At 44.1% G+C, this 24,730-nt stretch overlaps 1 protein-coding gene across 1 annotated transcript; it reads right to left on the bottom strand.

Moving 5' to 3' along the window:
* Window positions 1-943: 943 nt before the first annotated feature.
* Window positions 944-24,506, bottom strand: ercc6 (excision repair cross-complementation group 6). Its single transcript, XM_010899232.3, has 24 exons — window positions 24,424-24,506; window positions 23,558-23,778; window positions 22,643-22,874; window positions 22,362-22,482; window positions 22,111-22,225; window positions 21,675-21,847; window positions 21,486-21,593; window positions 20,844-21,286; window positions 16,267-16,398; window positions 15,240-15,398; window positions 13,308-13,443; window positions 11,731-11,904; window positions 11,281-11,457; window positions 10,039-10,155; window positions 9,065-9,160; window positions 7,636-7,854; window positions 6,753-6,863; window positions 5,623-5,742; window positions 5,424-5,518; window positions 4,049-4,194; window positions 3,284-3,973; window positions 2,360-2,528; window positions 2,003-2,081; window positions 944-1,767 (listed from the first exon to the last, which is right to left on the bottom strand). Exons 2-24 carry the CDS (start codon window positions 23,763-23,765, stop codon window positions 1,300-1,302), a joined length of 4,488 nt encoding a protein of 1,495 aa, XP_010897534.2. The 5' UTR covers window positions 23,766-23,778; window positions 24,424-24,506; the 3' UTR covers window positions 944-1,299.
* Window positions 24,507-24,730: the final 224 nt, after the last annotated feature.

The raw sequence follows: 24,730 nt of genomic DNA, 5'->3' as shown, positions 1-24,730 counted from the left end.
GCGCAGCGTTTATGATATTAAAGGGGGAATATAATGATATTTTGGTTATTAAATGCGTGTAATTAATTTATGCACCACTGAAAATAAAGTTATTACGAGCTCAGCGAGAGGTAAAAAGAAAATTGAAATATAATAACTGTTGATAAGTTTTATTTCAATATTTGTTCTATCATTGTTAGACTGACAGTAGTGTATTGCACACGTAAAAGGTTTTTTATATAACCTGTGTGTGGCTTAAGTAACATCATTTTCATGTGAAGTCTGTCAGTATAAATCTACAGCTGTCACTCGCAGAGGATTGAAATTAAACATGACGACCGGGTTGCCATTTCCGAGTTCGTTTGTTTCGATGGATGACAAAATGATTCTACTCCTACTGTTAACTTAATACTTGCTGACAGCCCACAAGCTTAAACTCTTTTACGGTTAGACATTTCCGTACCACTGCCAGGACGGTCTCTCTCTCAAATCGATGCGTTCTGTAGATGACACAGCCACAAGTCGAAACCGGATATCGTGCAAACAAACACAAATCTTAATTCAAGGTTAAATATCAGGGTTGCAGTGAAATGGTTATAAAAGGATTTACAAAAAATAGTCAAAGTTGCAGTCAGGACAAACCAATATTTCCCACATGTATAACGAATCTGTGTAATGTTTCTACCGTCAATGGTCAAATTTACTGTTCATATTAACTAATATGGGTTTATAGTAGTTATGGAAAATTGCTGCTCAGGGCTTTTAAGAGGCAGGTGCTATTTAAGAGAGCTCCGAGTGTTGTAGCAAGATAGGGTGATATAAAAGAATATGGAATATACCATTAAAGTTAAATGAGAAATAAAAAATATAAATAGTTTCCATGCCATTATTTACAAAATTAACAAAAAATGTGGTTCTTCCAAACATACATAGAAAAATACAATATGGATACTTGAAATTTTATCAAAGATTTATTCCAACATCATGAAATACACATTTATGTTGTGTGTATAAAATATTATCATTTACATATTTCCAGCTACGCCAACAGGCATTCAGGTAGGTCAAAAAATTGTGTTTTGTTGAGAAATGGACAGTTCCAATAGCAGCAGATATATACACTTTAGAACATTGCTAAATCCAACTTCAATATGTTGGAAGTGTTTAAAATTCCATTATTAATACATATTCTATTTTGCCCTGCAGAGTAAATCTCTGTTACAACGTCATTACAAAATGTCTTATTCAAGTAGATCCCAGGTACAGTACCCATAAACCCCCCATCCCTGGCTCAGATCCACCACTAGCTCAGGACCCTTGTCATCTGTAGTCAGGTTTAAGTCTCCATGTTCCCTCCTGTCCCTCAACCCTATGGAAGTGACAGATGCTCCTCAGCAGCTCCCTGAAGATCGGGGCCTGACTCTGGCTCAGCCTGGGGGTGAAGTACTCCAAAACCTCTTTGGTTGTGGCCTGTCCGTCCACTGCCCCCTGGAATGCCACAAAGTTCCTCAGCTCCACCAGGAGCTCGTCATGTTCTGTAGCCGGGGCTGGGGGGCCAGAGGGAGCCAGTGCAGAGGGAACCCCCTCCTCTTCCTCCTCCTCCACATCCCCTCTCTGGGAGACACTGAGGTGGTTCCTAGCTTTCATGCGAGCAAGCAGGGCAGAGGAGGACAGGGGCGCTGTTGTGGAGGACACATCGGGGCCCTCTGGTGCCTCAACTCCTTCTCCACTGAAGTGCCCCCCCGGGATAACTTTTCTTGCGGCAGTTTTCTTGACGATGGCAGCATCCTTTACAAGAGGGAACAGAAATACTGGGTTGAGTACATAGAACAGCACAACAGATTCAGCAGGGCGGTATTCTTCAGGCAATAAGCTGAGGAGAGCGGACAAGACTACGTGGACTGGTCCAATCAGATACACTATTCTTTGTTCATTGTAAAAGGCATTTTCTAAAAATTTCCAACAGTGTTTCCGGAGACACTTTCAGTCAGCAGACCTCTTCTCTGGTGAACTGTGCAGTTACCTTGCATTTGACTGGAGCTGTGGCAGCTGCCAGGGGGGGAGCAGACAGCAAGGGATTCTTCTTCTGACCAAACCTCTTCCTGCAGACACGTTAAGCACACAATACTTTTTAATCCTTCTGCTACATGGCAACCTGCAGTTACAGCCTGCGCGTGGGGTTGGAGATTCCTTCGACCAGTCATCTTATCCCCATCGTGATAGACGGCCCGACATTAAACTCGAAGGGAACAGTGCATTTTCTATATTGTTTTGGAGAGGGTTGCACGATTGAAATGTTCAGCTATAGTGAGGCAATTGTGGAAAACTTTGAAGCTGTTGAAAAAAACAACCATCATTGGTTTGTGTTAGGTGTGCGTACCTGGCTGGAGGTGCGGCAGGTCGGTTGTAGGGCAGTCTGCATTGCTGTCTGGAGACCTTCAGAGCTCTCAGAGCTTCTTTAGCCACTCTGTTAGCTTCAGCTTCCACCAGGACAAAGTCTGGGTTAGAGGCTTCCATAATAGAGTCATGCTGCATCACACTGTGAATACCTTGACAGGAGGGAAAAATAAAGAAATATTAAAAGATGCACTGCAGCTTCAGATTCCCCTCTAAACGTGGGACAAATCACTTAAGTTTGTGGTTAAAAAAAAAGAATCAATGTTTCAGCAGAACCAACTCCATAATTTAAAGTGAAAGAATAAATATAGAAAACATTTAGTTAGTAGAAGAATTACCAACCCATGCCCATCAGGATAGCGGCCATACATTCATTAAGAAGTGGTGAAAATGTCAATGAACAATAGATCAAAATTAACAGACACGTTTTTTACTGAGTATGACACTTTTAAAATGGACAGGAAAAACACACCCTTTAAACCCTCTGTGTTATCGTCTATGGCGATGGCCGCCTCATGCTATTGGCATGCTTTTTACTGGGAAGAACTGAGTAGTTTGTAATGATAAAACATACATGTTAATATGTAATAAAAACATTTGGCTGCCGAAGGTACTTCACCAAGTGGTGTAAAGACATGCAAAAAACACATTATATATACAGTAAATATTATTGAGTTGTCTATAACATTCATTTTGAAAAGATGACGGTTGAGCAGAAATAAAATAGAGATTATTTTTATTGATACATTCTTCAGACATGTATGGTTCATTGACAGATTGGAAAAAGATAGTGGAGAATGGCAGCAGTACATGAACACCCAGAGGCAGCGGCTCATGGCGCTGGACCATTTTAGGCCACTTACATGAACATTTAGGCCTTCACGATCCACCATAAACATAAACCCACCTGACTTCTTGAAGAGTTTGGCCAGTACATAGTCATCGTTCAGCCTCTGGTCCGGCTTCTCCGACTGCTCCTCGCTCTCCTGCTGTCCCTTGTAGCTCCTCTTTTTCACCAGGTATGAGATGCGGTGGCCTTCGACCTTGGCCTCTTTCTGTTTCCTGTGCTTGGTTTTAGGCCCTTCTCCTGTGGAGTCACAGTGCTTCCTCTTCTCCCTGTGTTTGTGGGGACTATGAGCATCTCTGTGCGTGTGTGGACTGTGTTTGTCTTTGTGCTTCTGTTTGTTGGGGCTCTGTGTTTTCAAGTGGAAGTATTTATGCGAGTTGGGGCTAGTTAAGTGTGAGTCAGCGTGTTTCTGAGACAGATTTGAGTTTTGGTCTGGGTCTGTCAGTATGTGAGCATCAGTTCTGTCCCCGCCGGAGGGCTCCGTGTCAGCATCTGTATTGGACTGGCCAATAGGGATGTCCGGTCCCTCTTTTGCCTCAGCCTGGTTGGTTTCCTGGCTGTCTATCAGCCTGTTGGTCTTCTCAAGAGATATGTTATTGTGAACCGGGGTTGTCCTGTCTTCGGGGCAGGGCAACGGGATGGCTCCACCTTCAGTGGCGCTAACAACGTGATTGGTTGCAGAGTGTCTGTGGGTGTGGTTAGACCTAGACCTGACTGGCTTCTTAGGAGCTTGGACATCAGAACCCGTACCTACACAGCAGAGAAAATAAAAGTCAGACACACAAACCAAAAGGAACAGACAGATGCGTGCATGTGTTTCTGTACCTGCAAATATTGCACTAGTCTCCGTGCCCTGGGTCCCATCAGGGTTAGTTAAGGTAAACAGCTCATAGATGTCATTAGACTTGAAAAAACGTCGCTGTTTGGGGTCCTTGAGGACACGGTTGGTAAGGAACTGTTTGAAGATTTGCCTGAATGAAAAAAAAATAGCAGAGAGAAACAAGCCTTTATTAATGTTCAGCTCATCACAGAAGGGTGAAGATACATTAACAAGCGTCCAGGCACTGTGCAAGTGCTACTCCTATTCATGTTCAACGAGCGAAAAGCATCAAGAAGGGTTTGGGGCATCCAGACGTTGTGCTGTGCACTTCTGGCATGGGAGGCAGTGAACATTTTTGAGAAACGTCATCATTAGGCAAATGTCCGCCGTGTTGTGAAACCAACGTTGACTCTTAAATCGAAGCCTAGCTTGGCAATAAATGACATCGGAGGGCACTCCAATCAGGTGACTAGGGCCACAGGGATCATATGGGATTTAAGGGAGCACACTTTAGTTCTATTAATGAAAGTTATTTTGTCACATTAGTGTTTGGGAAAATAAATCCATGGAAAAGGTCAAACTGACTGACACCAATAAATCCTGTGGTAACAATTCAAACTTTGATGTGGGAAGGCATAAACTTCATCCGCACCCAGTTCAATTCCCCTCTCCGAATGTCTCTCAGCTGTCTTTATCCTCTCTGTTGCACAGTTCTATGTATCCACTGTGTCATTCGATAACTGCCAACATTTGCCTAAAATATATATAAAGACAATAATTGTATGAAGAGACCCTTTTGGACATGGACATGAAAAAATGCTGCTTGTGAAATGGTGGCACACATCATTAGCATCCCTAGTGGGTTCTATTAAATAAAATTAACTCTATTGTCTAATATCTCTGTCAATATGGGATTATTTATGGAAATGTAGTTAATGTCAATTAACTCACTGTCAACAGTGAAATACTCTCCATCCAAAATATATTTCCAGGCACTCATAGCATCTTTGTTAAATGCATATTGACACTGTTCTAGCAGAACAAAATACCCTATATTAATGAGAGTTATGTAGGTTTTTCCCTAGTTTTGTATAGCTCATCAAAAGTGAATACAGGAAAAGGTCCGCAGTGGGGACTTGTGGCACAGCAGGACGAGAGTGCAACGTCAGGTTCTTGGGCTTCTTGGGACATCCCTACGAACTGTAGCAATTCGGTGAATCGCTTTACATGAAAGTACGCCGATTGACCTTTTCTGACCTAAGCTAACATCTATGCAAAATTCTGACCTTTAACACCTTGAAAACATTTAGGGAAGTGAGGGCTGTAACCTGAGTGAACGGGCGGTGCTGTAATTAACGGCTCTATTCCAATGCTTCTTACCTGTGGTAAATCTTCTCCTCGATAGTGCCAGCGGTCAGAAGTCTGTACACGGTCACCTGCTGTGTTTGACCAATCCTCCACGCACGCTCCCGAGCCTGGACGACAACAGAAGAGGCACAGGTATGTGTGTGTGAGAGCCATTCCCTTGACAAAATGACCCCAGGAGAGGAGTGCCTAACTTTGGTGTGTGTGTGTGTACCTGTGTGTCAGTGCTAGGGTTCCAGTCAGGGTCATAGATGATGACCCTGTCGGCTCCGGTCAGGTTGACCCCTAACCCCCCCACTCGGGTGGTCAACAAGAAGACGAAGATAGTCTTGTCCTGGAGAGGAGGAATATGTGATATACCGCAGCGGGTGTTAAGACATTCACATTTCTTAAACTATTTTAACATCAATCTATTTTCAATTCCACATCCAGAAAATATCTGAGCCAGTTTGGTTTGGTTCAAGTCAGCAAGCTAGCATGTAAATGGTGTGGTTTATGGCCAATCCATGATCAAAGCCAATGGAGCAAATGCAGCATAGCGCAAGCAGCTAAGTAGTACAAAGCATAGAAACACGTATGTGCCAGTTACAAACAACTGTGAGACCTGGAAGGTGAATATTTTCACTACAGTCAAAGAACACAAAGGAAACAAGGGACACTAGGTTAGAGTTACAATGGAACCCACGCTGTACCCCCTCTAGTGGATGTATACTAACAGACGGACGCTCACGCTGTACCCCCTCTAGTGGGTGTATACTAACACGCGGACATTCACGCTGTACCCCCTCTAGTGGATGTATACTAACAGACGGACACCCACGCTGTACCCCCTCTAGTGGATGTATACTAGCAGACGGACACCCACGCTGTACCCCCTCTAGTGGGTGTATACTAGCAGACGGACACCCACGCTGTACCCCCTCTAGTGGATGTATACTAACAGACGGACACCCACGCTGTACCCCCTCTAGTGGGTGTATACTAACAGACGGACACCCACGCTGTACCCCCTCTAGTGGATGTATACTAACAGACGGACACCCACGCTCTACCCCCTCTAGTGGGTGTATACTAACAGACGGACACCCACGCTGTACTCCCTCTAGTGGGTGTATACTAACAGACGGACACCCACGCTGTACCCCCTCTAGTGGGTGTATACTAACAGACGGACACCCACGCTGTACCCCCTCTAGTGGGTATATACTAACAGACTGGTTGTGACCAGGCTGTTGTCAAAAACAAGGATGTTCAAAGTCCGTGGCACACAAGTCTCCCCCGCGTATTTAACATACCAACTGAATTACATTGACTATGGAGCAGCTCTTAGGTGGAGACCCTCACCTCGTTGTAGCGAGCGATGAGAGGCTGTCTAGAGCCGATGGTGGTGGTACCATCCATCTTCAGGTAGCTATAGCCATTGTCTCTCACAAACACCTCCAATATCTCCAACATCTACACAGAATGAAAGAACGAAAAGAAAAGGAGAGAAAGAGAAAGAAAGAGAGAGAGTAGAAAGAGAGAAAGGGAGAGAGGAGAGAAAGAGGTATGGATTAGACTTAACAGGATTATCAGATTAATATTCCATGCAACCTGAGAACCACCCTGTCACTGTCTCCTTCTCTCTGAAGGATAATCTCATTTGTATCGACTAGAGACAGCTGGAGACACACACACACACGAACACAGACCCCACACACACACCACAACACACACCCCAACACACACACACACCAACACACACACACCATCACACACACACCAACACACACACACCATCACACACACGACACAGACCCCACAACACACAGACCCCACAACACACACACACCCCAACACACACACACACCAACATACACACACCAACATACACAAACACCAACACACACCAACACCAACACACACCAACACCAACACACACCAACACACACCAACACCAACACACACACACACCAACACCAACACACACACACACACACACACACACACACACACACACACACACACACACACACCAACACACACACCAACACACACACCAACACACACACCAACACACACACCAACACACACACACACACACACCAACACACACACACACACCAACACACACACACACACCAACACACACACACACCAACACACACACACACCAACACACACACACCAACACACACACACCAACACACAGACACCAACACACAGACACCAACACACACACACACACCTGTCTAGACTGTGTAAACAGCAGGACTCTGTGATGCTGTTTGAACCATAGACGGAGCAGTGATTCCACCACCATCAATTTCCCAGAGCGCTTCCAGTAGCCAAAGTGCTCATCTTCAGTAAGCTGGTCCTCTGGGATTCCTCTCAGGATCTTGGGACCTCCAGAGAATAGGTCGGGATGGTTGCAGATCTTTCTCAGAGCTATCAGGCCCGAAAACACCTGGAAATGAAAGTTAAAATACTAAAAATACATGTAAATAATCAGCTGTGGTAGATATAGCGGACAATGTTCCTTCAATGGAGGTTGTGGTTGGAAACCTTCTTGGAGACTTTTTTAGTCGATGGGTCACATGATAACATGCATAACTTTAGTGTAAGGATCACGGCACAAAAAACATTTAGTCATCAACCCTGCCAAGAAATCCATCCAAAACATGAATTGATTAGTTAGTCATTCATTATTCCATATACCATGACAGGTCTCAAAAAGGGAAAGGAGCACAAACACATTCAGTCAACAACGTATGTCATTCATTTTGAAGATTACAATTATGTCCTTCCCTTTAAACAAACCCATTTCCAGGCTAATTATCTCCATAAGGGTCCTAATAAACGGTCTTTCATAACTAATTCCCAAAAGATGAGGAGAGTGTTTGCAGTGTTTGCAGTCCAATGCATTAGTAATGTGGGTTAATGGACCCAGATAGACTACATCAAGGAGAGACTGACCACTGTCGTCCTGTGTGTGTGTGTGTGTGTGTGTGAATAAATATCGGTCTTCTTTACGAGGAAACATTCCTAAACCACAGAGCTTATTCCTCTGACCCGACATCAGTTACCATGATAACTTAATGTCCTAATACGAAGTGCTGAAGTTACCCACCCATACCTATATCAAAGGGATTCCATTATAAACCCATCGTACGGCACATGGCAAAATGATAGACCATTGCTGGTAGGATCCTGGTGTTGGTGTTAAATAATGAATAAAGGCGGTCTTTCTTCCTGGAAGAATAGAAGACTAAAGCCGGCTAAAAAGCACTGAAACCTCGTCTTTCGGCCCAAGTGTGCATTTCCAACACAAATCATTTGAGATTGATTAGCCCAATGTCCTGACAACTGCTTCCTTGTTTCGGTTGGTGCTTTATAGCCAAACAGGGTTTTAGCTTGAGACATCAGGGGGGTCGGTTGAGGCTCAAGCTTTGTCCGGGCCTTAAATAAACATACACACATCAGCCTGCGGTTAGAACGAGCGAATAGTTGCAGATGGACAACACACTTGACCGCTCGTGGGTAAAAGGTCAATCAATCAAAATGTTGACGGACACAACTCTACAATCGATAACGAAAGGGCCTGCAGAAGGAGGGAGAGGAGAAGGAGGGAGAGGCAGAAATGAGGAGAGAAGAGATGAGGAGGGAGTGAAACTCGCCTGCATGTCCCCGTTCAGCATTTGGTAGACCTCCTTGGAATCCAGGAAGCGCTGATAAACCTCGCGCTGCTCCTCAGTCAGGCGGCAGAACAAGACCTGGAGAAACATTAAGCCTCCACTTTAAAAGCCCCTTGATGAAACAAGAGCGCTGCTTGAAATCAAAGACAACAGGTTTCCGCCCAGGGCCTCAGTCCCAAAGGGAAACAGTTAATGAACTGAACTTCAAGGGTGCGCAAGCCTGTATGTCTAATCCAATCAGATATAAGCTAGCCTGCCTAATAGTGGATAATAATCATTGCGGTAAATGAGAATGAGTTATAATAATTAAAAAACCTGCTCTTCTACACCGTAGAAATACGTTAGAGACACCAAGGAGAGAATAATTGGTATTGGTAAGTTATGCGGGACAGCCAGCGCTGGAAACAAGACAGCAGCAACATACAGGTGGTGTTGGAACCAATGGAGAAGACCCAGGTAAAATGGACACGTACCTATCACAGATACAGACACGCACATATACACACAAAAATGTTGTATATATCTATATAGAACTTTTATTTGTATTTTTCTCCTTTGAGATATCCAATGTGTAATTAAGGCCTCCTCCTAGCAGATTTGAGACAGTCTATATCGAGATATGTGTCCTCTGATGTATATCTTGTGCTGTTCCGGTTCGTATCATACTGCTTGCTTCACTAGAATTCACTAGAATTCTTACGGGCTGGATGGAATGCAGATGCTCATTTTCTAACTTGAATTAGTCACTAGAGTGCAATGAGGAAAGGCAACAAAAAACACTCCCAAACCAGGATGGTGCAAGCCAATCGCACCCATGGAACTTCGGGGCAAATCCGCTATAATTATTATTATTTTTTTAACTTAATAAAAATGAAGACTATAAAAATGACACTACTCCAGAGAGAAAGTGAGTGACAAGGCAAAAGAGACAGTGAGGAAGAGAAGAAAAGAGGTACCTGTTCATTCTTGTCAGGTAGGGACAGGTTGGCTTTCACGTCAGCCTTCATCCGTCTGAGCAGGTAGGGGTTAATGGTGTCCCTCAGTACACACGCACACTTATAAGCGGTTTGGACCTACAAACACATTACAGGATTGGTCAGTAACAAAGTGCCGAAACTCACACCACCGATAGAGGTAGCAAGTTAGCGTACAGAATTCACAGTGGAGCAGGTGAAAATGTATAAAAAGTAGCTTAAGATATTTATTTAGCAAAAATGAGAGATTTATTTAGCATAAAAAACTGTTAGTGTGTCATCAATGTTGGGCTTCTCAGCAACGTATTGTCAAGCCACTTTTCCTATCAGCTATTTGTTGAAATCCTCAATAAAATCTTTAGCAATAGAATGTATTCAGTTATTTCAAATAACTCTATATAATTTTATGGTCAGTATTGAAAATCATATTCCCGAAGCCGAAAAAAAACTGGAACAATGACAACATTACAGTTGACAACAACAAAGGCTTAGAACAACAAAACGGCTGATTAGGCCCTTGGGTAAACAGACAAGACACACACACACACACACACACACACCTTCTGAATGGTCAGACCAACAAACAACACTTGACTCCGACACCTATAATGGAAAATTAGTCCTGAGGCAATGCCCTGCCACCCGCCCACCCACCCACCCCAGCCCCCTCTCTCCTCCCATCCTCTCAGCAGACTAGGCAATCAAACATTGATCGCAGTGCTTACGGCGGTCTCTTGGGGAGAGGGCGGGCCGTTCTCTCCCTCATCAGCTGTCTACAGTGTGGGATCCAGTAGACGGCCTCGGCCCGGGGGTCAAGAGTTAATCCCTAAACCATTCATTCACCATTAACCATTCATCCACCAGTCGCCACGTCCCTGAAGCGGAGATCAGAGGGGGACACCGCGGGAGACGGCGTTGCATCTGCCGAGCACTATTTAACCCAGAGCTGCCTTCTCTCACCATGTAATAACATCAATAACTAGTAAAGGTTTTTATAACCGAAACGCGGATGGCCACCTAAAACCAGCTAAATAATTAAACCCAGCCAGTGTGTGAGGGGTGGGGGGAACATGACTGTGTACATGCTTTTGATCCTCTCCTTACTCTTCATGGGAATCAAAAACAAAACATAGGGGAACTAAATCCTAGGAAATGACCTTCACACAAGCCACGCTTCTGAAAATGACCAGAGCCTCTTAAACACAACATGCTTGCGGGTGTTACCTGTACAGCTGAGGCGTTGCTGTAGCCTCCCATGGTGATGGGCACGGAGAACTGCTCCATGAAGATGGGCAGAGTTCCAAGTTTGCCAGGGAACACAAAGTCAAACAGACTCCAGAGTTCCTTCAGGTTGTTCTGCATGGGACTGCCGGACAGTATAAACCTATGCGGAGTGCGGAACTAGGGACGGATAGGGAGAGATTGTGAAGAGAGCAGCGAGAGATGTGGAGAAAGACACAGACAGAGACGGGGGTGAGAAAGAGGGTTGTGTATATGAGAACCAAGAAAGGAGATCAAGAGAAAAAGCAGGAGAGAAAGGTGGATGAAGATCTTAATTAGCAGCTGGGCTGGAACAAAACAGTGAAGATCCTAGATCCTTTTTCCAGTGGAAACCAGGAGCAGGGTGGACATCCTCGGTTTAACTGAGCTGTATGCGCTAGGCGTTGTGCGTACCTGTTTACAGGCCGTGGTAACTCCAGCGTTAGGGTTGCGGATCTTGTGTCCCTCGTCCAGGATGACGTAGTGCCAGCCGTCGTATCGCTGCAGGGCTTCCTGCATCATCCTTACGGCGGAATATGATGTTATCAAGATGCCATGACACGCCGTTATCTCCGATATCAACTTCTCCTGCAGAGGGACAGTAGGAGAGAGAGGTGGTGAGACAGAGAAATACTGGCAAGGGCACTAGAAAAGCCTGCAGCACCTATGCTGTTCACAAACCAGCAAGTGCTTCTGTCCCCAAACAAGGGGTACCTAGAGCAGCACCTTGATCAACATCACACCTCTAAGACCTGGGCCCTGACAATCAATCTAAGCAGGAAGAAAATACATACCAAAAGAAGTTCAGATGCCACAACCAATAACATATATTCTATCTGGAAACTGTTTCCGGAAGAATCAGAGTACACAAAAAACACCATGGGTATCTTCAACAAGGATGTGATGGCAACTCAACCAAACTAAGGAAAACCTGGACTATGTACAGAGTCGGTGAGCACGGCCTCGAGGTGAAGACAGGCAGACCTAGCTACCCTACGCCCACACTGCCCAAAGACCGAGGCAGAAACGGGACTGCACTTCTGAAACTTCGGCCCAATGTAAAAGCACATTAAAAACCGATTTCCCCCAGGCTACACAGATCTGCAATGACTCTGAAAAGAAATCAAACACTGATAAACTCCTGTAACTGTTAGGCATAATACAGCAATATGACACAGCAGCCAGATTTATGAGCTGTCGTCATGAGAGAAACAGAACCAGTACAGCACAAAAAAACACTCTGCAGAGATAACCAATATATATTGCTTTTTTATACTCTGTTATTCCCACTTCAACTATTTGTACATTCTAACAACAATGTATATATAGCTAATATAGCATTCAAAATGTGTAATGTTATTTATAATGTTTAATTAGTTTCCACTTGGCTATGGCAACACTTTCTTTGCCAAAAAAGCCCCTTTAACCTGAATTAAAGAGAGAGACAAAAGTGAGAGAGAAGAATACAATGAGAATCAGCCCAGACGTAGAACGTAATAGAACAGCCATATAGAAAATCATTGTATAGAACAGAGAAAGCTGTCTATCCGGCTGAATAGGGAACTGCGACAGCACTACTCATTATATTTCTATCTATCTAACGCCTAGAACATTTCACCTCACTGAACACGAGTGGGTGGTGACGTGTTATTTCTCGGCACCTTTGAGACTGTTTCATTAAACGTGCATGTAGAGTGTGCCCCTATTCACTGTGTGAGAGGCCTATGGTGCCCCCCCAGAGGGAAACCCTTAAAAGGAACCCCACATAGGCCTACCCAGAAGCTTGCCAGGGTGCATCACCCATTAATCACTGACACACACACACACACACACACACCTTGCCCAGTGCACTCTACAGTGTAAAGTAATTAATGTCTACTAGTGTACCACTAATTAATTTACATCTCCCTCAGAGCGGACTCCTCCACGCCTTGCTGACAGGAAAAAGGAGAGAGACCAAGTAAACACCTGAACACAGGGACACGCCGTACCTTAGTCTGTGTGAAGGACCCAGTGTCATGCAGGACAGCCACCCTGAACGGGGGCCACCAGGTGTGGAACTCCTTGACCCACTGGTGCATTACCGTGGCCGGGCAGACAATCACAGTGGGACCCAGTCCCTGGTACCTGGAACACACAGAACTTTTAGATACAATTCCAGGTTTGCGTTTTTTGCTTTTACCTTTAGGTTGGTTCACACCTCATTTTTATATAACAGTGTAGAAGTGGCAGTTCTTAGGTTCTCCGCCTAAAGTTTCCTTCAAGACGATGGCTGTAAAACAATAACCAGTAATGCTGAATAGTTCTGGATACTGTCTGGACCTCACTTTTCTGTTTGTAAACTGCGGGAGTTAAATTCACTTATGAGGACAGGCTGAAAGAACAGGCTGTGAATTGCAACAAAAATATATGAATATATGATTTTTTTAATTAAGTTTGCAACCAACATGAAATTGGTTCAAGAAATAGATTGAGACTCATGTTTCCTGCAAACGGGTCAACCAATTTCTTGCATCATTTTCTTGAACCAATTCCTATGTCACGCGGGTACATGAAAAATCACATTACTGGTTTCCTATTGAACATGGTGGGAAAGGGCTTGAGTTAAGGGCTTGCAATGGGGCTTGCAGTGCTTTATTAATATAATTTAAAAAATATATAAGTCTTTAAGAGCCAGTTTATTTAACTGTAAAATAAACAGGATGACAGTGACAATTTTTTTTGGTCCAGAACCGCTGCACGGTCACCTTATCTGGATACTTCCAATGACAAAAATGAACTGAGTGATGTCAAAGGAGACTGCTGGTTGGGAATTGTGAAGGGCACAGGTTAACTGAATTAGCTCACATTAAGCGTTACTGACACTGAATTCAGTAAAGTTGAACAGCTGCTTGACAACTCAAACTGGATTAGTCCGCTGTTCTATTGATCATGACGTACTTCAGTCTGAGACTGCTTGAGGTGATGTCAGAATGGTGCACCACAAAACTCAGTCATTCTGGGATGGATCATCTTTCTTAAAGCCATATCAAAATGGCCACTTTCCGACTCTTTCTAACTCAAGCTCAATGCACTGGTTTCAGGAACTAATCAAACAACTCGAATTAAAACACCTGGAAAGATTTTGAAATAATGGAGACAAGAAACAGTGTAGAAGTTGGCTGGGGGAAAGTCTGGTCAGTTGGACAACTAGAAACAAGAACGATGGATTTGTCTGATTTGTACACAATGTTTGGGGCGCATACGCTCGGTCACTACAAGGCTTCCAGAGTGCGTGTTTGTGCTTGCCTTCACACTGAATGGGGGTTGATGCAAGGCATCAGCCAGGGGAGATGAGTGGACAGAACACACTAGATGTCTGTGGAAGCATTGACACACATACACTTAACAGGATGCCATGGACCTCAGCTATGTGGAAACCATTGATATCGAGCCATAATTGAGTTTGCAAACAATCAATTTGTGGACGTTCACAGCAGACAGAGTATTGACCATCAGAGAGGTCCAATTCCCCAGGAGTGAGCCCACGCGTGTGTGTGTGTGTGTGTTCAACCAGCAGGTTTTGCCTTCAATGTGATTTAATGACGTGTTTCATGTTTAATTTGCCCCGCCCTCCCCCCTACGACCACTAAAAGAATCACTCACTGACACGAGCGCACACACACTTTGTCATGTCCGTGTTTCCTTTGATGTCAGCAGTGGAAAATGAGGAGTCTGATAATTGAAACGTGTTTAATAATTCAGACTAAAACTCTCCTGCACAAATCGCCGTAATGAAATATTTATTACTACACAGACTCACAGTCTGAACACACTGTTAGGGTTAAGAGTGGAGGGTTGCTGTATGTCATATGGTCATGTGTGTGTCATATGGTCATGTGCGTGTCATATGGGTGTGTGTGTGTGTGTTTGTGTGTGTCAACCTGTAGTTGGACCCTCGTGTGCGTAGTTTGCTGTAGCTGAGCCCGGCTAGGAAAGCGATGACCTGGATGGTTTTACCAAGACCCATCTCATCTCCCAGAATCCCCCCTGCCTGCTGGCAGTGCAGCTCCCACATCCACCGAACACCTGTCTGCTGATACCTGGAATACACACAAACACACCAACATGTATTCACAGCTGTTCAAAATACAACATCACTGGCAGACAAAGGTCTCCCCCCCCAACCCCTCCCCCTCATGAATTAATCATTAGGTCGTCATCAGGATATCATGGTTCCAGAAAATCAGACTGGCAGGATAGAAACTGATGAGCCACAAGTCAGTCGAGATTCAAATAGGAGTTATTTTGGTTACCTAACTAAATAAAATCTGAAAACACCTCCCCGCTTTGATTTCAATATCATTGCCATTGGATGAAGAAACATCTCTGAAACATAACTTTCTTCATCTTACATTTACAAAGTGTGCATTCAGAGCATTTACTGTAACCAGTGTGTGTAACAGAATGTGTTGGGAAAAGGTTACAAGGCTTTCATACACCAGCGACTATATGATACTTTTACACTGACAATGATTTAAAACAAATGTAAGCAGGAACTAGAGAGTCAAAGACTGAGACATGCCCTCCAATTCAATCATACCGCACTTTTAACTAAGAAACGTGTTGGAGGAGCACCAATGCCCTGGCCAACAACCCTACCACAAGAATACCAGACGAGGTCAGGCAGACCTGTCCAACACAGACCCATCCACCCCCAGCAGACCTGAGATAACCTGGCTCCCCCCTTTGGTGGACCACCAGGCACTGTCAGTACGCCATGACCAGGATTCAAACACCCAACCGCAATGACGCAGTGACACAACAGAGCGGATTGTGCCAAAATTCACCATGTCCAATTATTTACAGAGTTGACGTTCAACTCCAGTACATATGCAAGAAACAAACACCATGCAGAGTGAATTGGTCCAAATGCACTGAAAGGGTAGTCATTTGTGTTTCATTACTAACTTGAAGAGTTTTTTCCAGAGGAATCCAGGCACTTTGAAGCCTTCATCGAACTCTGCGTCACTCTCGTCACTCTCCTCCTCCCCATTCTCTCTTCTCTCCTCTTTCTCTTTCAGGCGCTGCCTCCTCCACTTCCTGTTAAGAAAAAAAGATAACAGTTACCGCTCATCCTCTCTCTCCTACTTGCTTTCCTCTTCCACCTCCTACAGGAGAACAGGTGAACTCACACATGGCTCTCATCTGACCTTATATTTTCTCCAAGCAACATATGAGCATAAAATTAGAATATCATCAAAAAGTTGATTTATTTCAGTAATTCCATTCAAAAAGTGAAACTTGTATATTATATTCATTCATTACACACAGACTGATATATTTCAAATGTTTATTTATTTTAATTGTGATGAGTATAATTGACAACTAATGAAAATCCCAAATTCATTATCTCTGAAAATTAGAATATTACTTAAGACCAATACAAAAAAATTATTTTCAGAAATGTTGTCCAACTGAAAAGTATGAGCATGTACAGCACTCAATACTTAGTTGGGGCTCCTTTTGCCTGAATTACTGCAGCAATGCGGCGTGGCATGGAGTCGATCAGTCTGTGGCACTGCTCAGGTGTTATGAGAACCCAGGTTGCTCTGATAGTGGCCTTCAGCTCTTCTGCATTGTTGGGTCTGGCGTATCACATCTTCCTCTTCACAATACCCCATAGATTTTCTATAGGGTTAAGGTCAGGTGAGTTTGCTGTCCAATTAAGAGCAGGGATACCATGGTCCTTAAACCAGATACTGGTAGCTTTGGCACAGTGGGCAGGTGCCAAGTCCTGTTGGAAAATGAAATCTGCATCTCCAAAAAGTTGGTCTGCAGCAGGAAGCGCTCTAAAACTTCCTGGTAGACGGCTGTGTTGACCTTGGACCTCAGAAAACACAGTGGACCAACACCAGCAGATGACATGGCATCCCAAACCATCACTGACTGTGGAAACTTTACACTGGACTTCAAGCAACGTGGATTCTGTGCCTCTCCTCTCTTCCTCCAGACTCTGGGACCTTGATTTCCAAAGGAAATGCAAAATGTACTTTCATCAGAGAACATAACTCAGCAGCAGTCCTTTTTGTCTTTAGCCCTGGCAAAACGCTTCTGACGCTGTGCCTTGTTCAAGAGTGGCTTGACACAAGGAATGCGACAGCTGAAACCCATGTCTCGCATACATCTGTGCGTGGTGTTTCTTGAAGCACTGACTCCAGCTGCAGTCCACTCTTTGTGAATCTCCCCCACATTTTTTAATGGGTTTTGTTTCACAATCCTCTCCAGGGTGCGGTTATCCCTATTGCTTGCACACTTTTTTCTACCACATCTTTTCCTTCCCTTCGCCTCTCTATTAATGTGCTCTGTGAACAGCCTGCCTATTTAGCTATGACCTTTTGTGTCTTGCCCTCCTTGTGCAAGGTGTCAATGGTCATCTTTTGGACAGCTGTCAAGTCAGCAGTCTTCCCCATGATTGTGTTGCCAACAGAACTAGACTGAGAGACCATTTAAAGGCCTTTGCAGGTGTTTTGGGTTAATTAGCTGATTAGAATGTGGCACCAATTGTCTTCAATATTGAAACTTTTCAAACTTTTCACAATATTCAAATTTTCTGAGATACTGAATTTTCATTAGTTGTCAGTTATAATCATCAAAATTCAAAGAAATAAACACTTGAAATATATCAGTCTGTGTGGAGTGAATGTATAAATTATACAAGTTTTACTTTTTGAATGGAATTACTGAAATAAATCAACTTTTTTATGATATTCTAATTTTATGACCAGCACCTGTATATTGAAAATTGTTTAGGCGTACACAACCACATCAAACCAAACACACAAAAAAACTATGTTTTGATCTATTTAAGTTAAAAACTAGGAATTATTTGCGTACATAGATTTTCATTCCAGGTTGTACAGTAAACTACTTAAGAGCAGTTCTGAAACTAAAGCACTTTAGAGCACACACAAAACAGTCATTACACGGTAGAGCACACACACAAAACAGTCATTACACGGTAGAGCACACACACAAAACAGTCATTACACTGTAGAGCACACACAGAAAACAGTCATTACACTGTAGAGCACACACAAAACAGTCATTACACAGTAGAGCACACACACAAAACAGTCATTACACGGTAGAGCACACACACAAAACAGTCATTACACTGTAGAGCACACACACAAAACAGTCATTACATGGTAGAGCACACACAAAAACAGTAATTACACGGTAGAGCACACACAAAAACAGTCATTACACGGTAGAGCACACACAAAAACAGTCATTACACGGTAGAGCACACACAAAAACAGTCATTACACGGTAGAGCACACACAAAAACAGTCATTACACTGTAGAGCACACACAAAAACAGTCATTACACTGTAGAGCACACACAAAACAGTCACTACACGCACATGCACGTACTTTTATATAAATGTGAGTACCATCCTTAAATGGCCCTAAAAAAAATTTAGCCTAACCATGCAAACATTTCTATTTCTATCCTTGCGGGGACCTGCAGGCTAACCCTAACCCAAAAATCCATGTTCCCTATTCCCATACCTGGATCACACAGAGTGACTGGCAATTTGGTACCATAAAAAAAATAATTCTGCAACCCTAACCTTAACTCATAATGCCTAAACCTAACCCAGCCAAATGTCATCACTCTACATGATTTTAGATGTTTTGCAATCAAGATAGCAAAACAACAAACACACACACACACAGTAACCCAACACAGCCACAAACACATATTGACTATGCAAAACCCTCAGTTGTATCCCAGACACTTGAGCAGCAGAGGTCCTTTGCAGACAATAGATTTCCCTTTTGAGTCTGTACATTGTAAAGGGACAGTCTGTAAATTTGGCAAAGAAGCCCTTTATCTACATCCCTTGACAGATTTCTGTCTCTAAGTCAAGGCAGTTGCCTTCTAGGAACAACCAGAAAGTCTACAATTACATCCAGTTATTGACCTAACACAAGCGAGCATTAGCCTAGGCAACTCTAACTTTCTTTACAGTGTATGCTGAGACCAAAAGAACATAAAGCCAACATCTTGAAGTATCCATTTCATGTGGACAATCTGAGCTGGTCATGTGAAAAGTAATTTCTAACTTAATTGAACAATGACAATGGGGAAAGACGGTTTGAGTCAAAAAGTAGTAGGCAGGATTTTAAAACTCCGCTAACACCTTAGCTCCGCATGTGCTAGCGGTTGTGGCTTTAACACAACACCAGCCAGCCCGTGTGCATTTTTTATAGACTAGAGGCAGAATGAGAGTGTGAGTGGAGGCAGATAGTGGCAGTGTAGTCACATGGCAAATTAAGATTGATACAGACAATTAATGTACTGGGTTCCCTAGGAAAGGTGTGAAAGGACCAGAATCCATCCATCTTCATTTGGGCCCGGTCCTGTCACGAAGGCAGGGGGACCGCCGCTCTATGTTGGCCTGCTGAGACCAGCCACACTAATGAAGTCAAGACTAAGCATTGGTTGAGTTAATTACGCCCTGATCTCCATCTCTCTCTGGCCACACCTATCTTCTTCGCTTCATCTCTCTCTCCACTCTTATCTTGTCTCCTCTGTCTCCATCCCTCAGCCCCTCCAGGCTGTACCCAGAGCAGTGTCATCGTGTTAGCATTCCACCAGTGCTGCAGAGTAAAGGACATGAATGCCAACACTATTTAGTTAGTGCCTATAAATATGGAATCTTGTTAGCGGCGTGTTAACGCTCATGTGCGGTAGTAAAATTTGCACGCGTGCACACACACACACACACACACACACTCCCTCCCTCCCTCCTGCACGTCCAAATGACGTGCACACCCGGATGCTCGCATGCTCACACACAAATACCCAAACACACACAGGAGGATAATTAGGAGGGCGAGTGTAAAAGAGAGACAAATCGCTTAGTCAAGAAACAGCTGCCGATCTCATGTGGGACTGGATATCCCCAAAACCATGCCCAACCTCGTGCCATGAGAAACTGCGAACTACAGCTTTAACAGATTAACCCAGCAGTAGTAAAATACAGCAAGGTACCATAGGCTATAGCATTAGCTATTGCCAAGTCTAGGCTGCCAATTATAAAGTGATGTGAACTAAAAGCACGTGTCCACAAACCCCTTTCCCAACACCAATTAAGCCCGGATCACAATGAACACTGCTGAAGGTTTAGTCACGAGTTAGTACTGGAATTTTCATTTCCCTTGAAATTCAATTCTATGTATATGATTTATCGATTTAATTGAACATAATTTAGCGTGCCCCCATCCCAAATTAACAATAAGTATTAACCTACTAATTGACCAGATTTTCCATGTGTGAATGTGTTTCATACATGTTCGTGACGATACATGTGTGTGTTGTATCAGACTCCCCTGGTCTTTCCCAGAGGCGTTGGAGAGTGACAAGGTCAGCTCTCATCTACATGTGTGTATCAATCTTTTCTTAAGAAGTCACCTGTGTAATAAGCCTTTAAAAAGCCAACTAAGGGAAACGAATGGTTCGCTTTCATTTTTACCGTATCCTCTGCTTGTAGAACTCCACATCCCCATCATCTTTGCTCTTATTCCTCTCCTTTCCTTTCTTGGTGGGACCCTCGTCCTCGTCAGAGCTGTCGGGGTAGTAGTCCTTCTCGTCATCGCTTGAACTCTTTTTAACCTTCTTGGCCCCTATTCCCTTGCTCTTCCTCCTGTAGGGCTTCAACTCATAGAGCTCATCCTCGTCCGCGCCCCAGCCTTCGTCTCGGTCCTCAATCTCATCCCTCTCAGGGTCCATCAGTTCGTCGCTGGGAAGGTACTCGGACCCCTCGCTGTCGGTCTCTTCTTCCGCGGCTCGGCTCTTCCTCCGGGGCTTAGGGACCAGCGAGGGGCCTTCGGCCCGGGCCTTAGGGTGGGCCTTCAGAGCAGCCCTCTGCAGGGTGCGCATCCGCTTCTGGAGCTTCTGGTCCACAGAGGGTGGAGTCTAGGGAGGATAAGAACAATGATAAGCATGGTCATAAGAAAAATATATACTGAAATACTCATGTATATTCACGTTTGCTGAGATAAGAAGCCACACTGTCAGAGTTCCTGGAATCTTTTAGAGACACGTACGCACGCACACACACGACAGAAGACAGGGCGGCAGAATGGAAGACAGACAAAACAAAAACTACCCCTACCAATCGGGTGGTTGTTCTCCCTCCCTCGCCCACGGCAGTTTTTTTCTTTTGTTTCAAGGGTGCAGGTCTCTTCCTGTCCACCGCCATCTTAGCTTGGTCTGCCAGGTACTGAATAATAACACATAACAGTACATCAATCAATCAACCAATTAGCAATCGACCAATGAATGAATGACGAAAGGCACGTACAGCGTCAAAGCCAGAGTTTTCAGACAGCATGAACTTTCGTGGTTCCTTCTTCTTCTCCTCTTTCTGCGGGACCCTCGTTCCAAATGGCGTCATGTGACCCGTCCTAATTAGCTCCTCCCACTCTGTCTCCTGGGCCGGCATTAGCATACTGCCCAGTGTAGACGGACCTGGCTCTGTCAGAACATAATGAACAATACTCATGTTGTGTGTGCTTGCTTGGCTGGATTTTAAATACATTTGGGCCAGATTCTGTGCTATGTTCAAATTTGTAGAAAGTGATGTGCGCCCAGTTTCGCAGGTAAAGACTATTAAGAATGGTGGAACTATTTCACTAGATACATCACTACCTTATCGGCTTTAATTGAATGCAAACAATTATTAATAATAGTATTTGCTGGGGTGCGGGGGGGTGTCTTTCTAATTAGGAGTAACTCACCCTCATCCCCATCATCTTCCAGAAGTACCGCAGCCTCCATCTTCAGAGCGTCATCTCCACCCAGGATGGCTTGTAGCCTCCTCTGCTTTGCCCTGATCTTCTTCAACTGCTTCTCCTGGAGAAACATCCTCCTCATCACCAACGACATCTTAAGTGCCGCCATCAGGTCGGGGCAAGTATGAATTTAAGTGGCGAGAGTGGCTGGCCACAAGAGGTGCTTCATTAAGAGCCAATCCAGCGAGCAGCCATACCTTGTTCTCCTTCTGCCGCCTGACAGACTCGATCTTCCTGCTGATGTCTTTACTGGAGGCGGCGTAGGGAGTCAGCTGCTCTATGATCTTACTGATGTGCTTCAGAGCTCCCATACATGACCTGGAACACAGACACACACAACTTAAGTCTTCTTAGGCCCGGTCTTGGGAATCAAATTAGGGGTACTACCAACAGCACTACAAAAAAACACCAGAGACTCTATAGATCCAAGATGCATAACCCGTGAGCCAGTCTAGCCCCAGGCCACGCCTCTTCGCACCTGACATCGTCCAGTACCGACTGGTACTCCTTCTCTGCCTCTGCCTTGGCTGCGGCCTGGCTGGCCTCCTGAATGGCCTGGTCCACTTGCTCCAAGACCCCCTGCTCCAAGGCATCCTGGTCGTACACGGCCACCCCCAGGCCCTGCAGTTCCGCAGCCCCGGAGCTGGCACGCACAGCCTGAATGCGCTGACGGTCGATGTGTAGCAGGGCACCGGACTTCTTACCGCCGCCTATGGACAGCAGACATTGGCACCCGTCAAAAACTGAGATGGATTTACATACTGAAACGTGTAATGCAACCACCGCCAAACCGTGGGAATTAAATAACAGCAAGACAAAGGTAAACGTTGTCCCCCGCAACTTTGACCAACAGAGATATTTGTGACACATTTCTGTTGACTACTATAGGGCCTCCTTGGGCCGTTGTAATTTCATTAATGCCAGATTCCCATCAAGACCTGTCATTTAATGAATTTCCTTGAAACAGAAAAAGGCTGATGGTCTTCAGTCAAGTTATATTTTTCGTAATCAACATCTTTGAAATAAACATTCGGTAACGCTTCATTTGGATAGTCACTACATTTGGATAGATGCATTACAGACTATCAAAAAATGTCAGTTGACTACCTACTAAGACTAACCCTAAACTTAAGCCTCATCATTTCCCTAACCATTTCCATAACCCTTTTTCTAAACCCTACACTTAAGCTTAGCAAGCATTTATTTTTGATGATGGTACTATACATCTACAGATGGTAATCTTGACTATCCAAATAAAGTCTAACCGAATTTATCAGAGATATTACTTGTGATAAACTTTTACATTTCCATAGGATCTCCTCTTAATTATTAGTTATGGAGAAAAACAATGACAGAGTAAGTAAATATTTGAAATAATAAGCAGTCTTCTTACCAGTGCTGCCCTCCCCGGGACCAATGTTGTCTGGGCAGGCCACAGCAGGCTGCTCAGAGTCCCCCTGCCTGGCCCCAGTGATGGAGCTGGAGTGTCCAGCCGTGCTTCGGGTTGCCACATCTTCCTGTAATCCTCCAGGGGTAAGAGCAGCCCTCGCATTACTGTATAGGTTAGGAGGAATCTGGTCATCAGTACCTTCTACTGGCATCCTGTCCTGGAGACTGAGAATGAAAATATGAAAACAGTGGTGGAAACACAGATATACAGGTTAGAGAGACGTCTGTAAAGCCATGGTTTTGCACTCCCCATCCCATGACACAGGCTGACCCTGATTCCTCCGAACATACCATTTAACACGTTCTTGTTCGTTAGCTAGTTAACTAAATTAAACATGTCGAGACTTGATTTTGCCAAAGACAGTTCATTTAGCTGTGGCTGCTGTAGCTGTACAGCTCAGTAGAAGTACTACTGTACAACGACATAATCTGGTAATAATACAGTATTCACTACGTTAACGTTTGCTAGCTTGCTAGCGACCTAGATTAACTGGATGATGAGGAATCATTTAGCTAGCTATATAACGTTAGCTAAGTATCTCGGTAATACCAGTAATAGTGCTATACTGTTTTATTGAAAAACGACTTTCTGGAGTTAGCTAGGAAGGTAGCTACAGCACAGCATTATCCCCGCACACGTTTACATTGTTGACAGCCAAGGCAATGCATTGTTCATCTTAACAGGTTATATCATCACTGGAAAAGATCTATAAAGATGTCTCTATCAATACACCAATGACCATTTCAAAACGTATATTACATTTAAAAGATAAGGGGAAAACGTATATTTGATGTTTTTATAATACTTACAAAACGCGTTAGTTACACAACATAGCTATCAGGCTAGCAACTCCTACTACCACTACTTACGCCGAAGACCAAACAAAAGCGAGCCATTCAAAGCCCTCATGATTTCTGTTTCCTGTAAGCAGTACAACCGCCTTCTGATTGGTCTCTATGGAAAATACGCCCCCATATGTAGACCAGAACTTCCCAAAAATGCATTTGCCTGCGTGAGCTATCTTTAGTTACATATCATCTTTGGAATGCAACTCGGGTTGACAAATCTCCACCGCGAGAAAAGTGTAGCTAGTTACAGTTACTGATCATTCGAACC

This window comes from Esox lucius, chromosome 6 (assembly GCF_011004845.1).
Source record: "Esox lucius isolate fEsoLuc1 chromosome 6, fEsoLuc1.pri, whole genome shotgun sequence".
NCBI lineage: Eukaryota > Metazoa > Chordata > Actinopteri > Esociformes > Esocidae > Esox > Esox lucius.
Note: the sequence above shows the minus strand (reverse complement) of the source record. Positions and strands in the feature narration are given on the sequence as shown.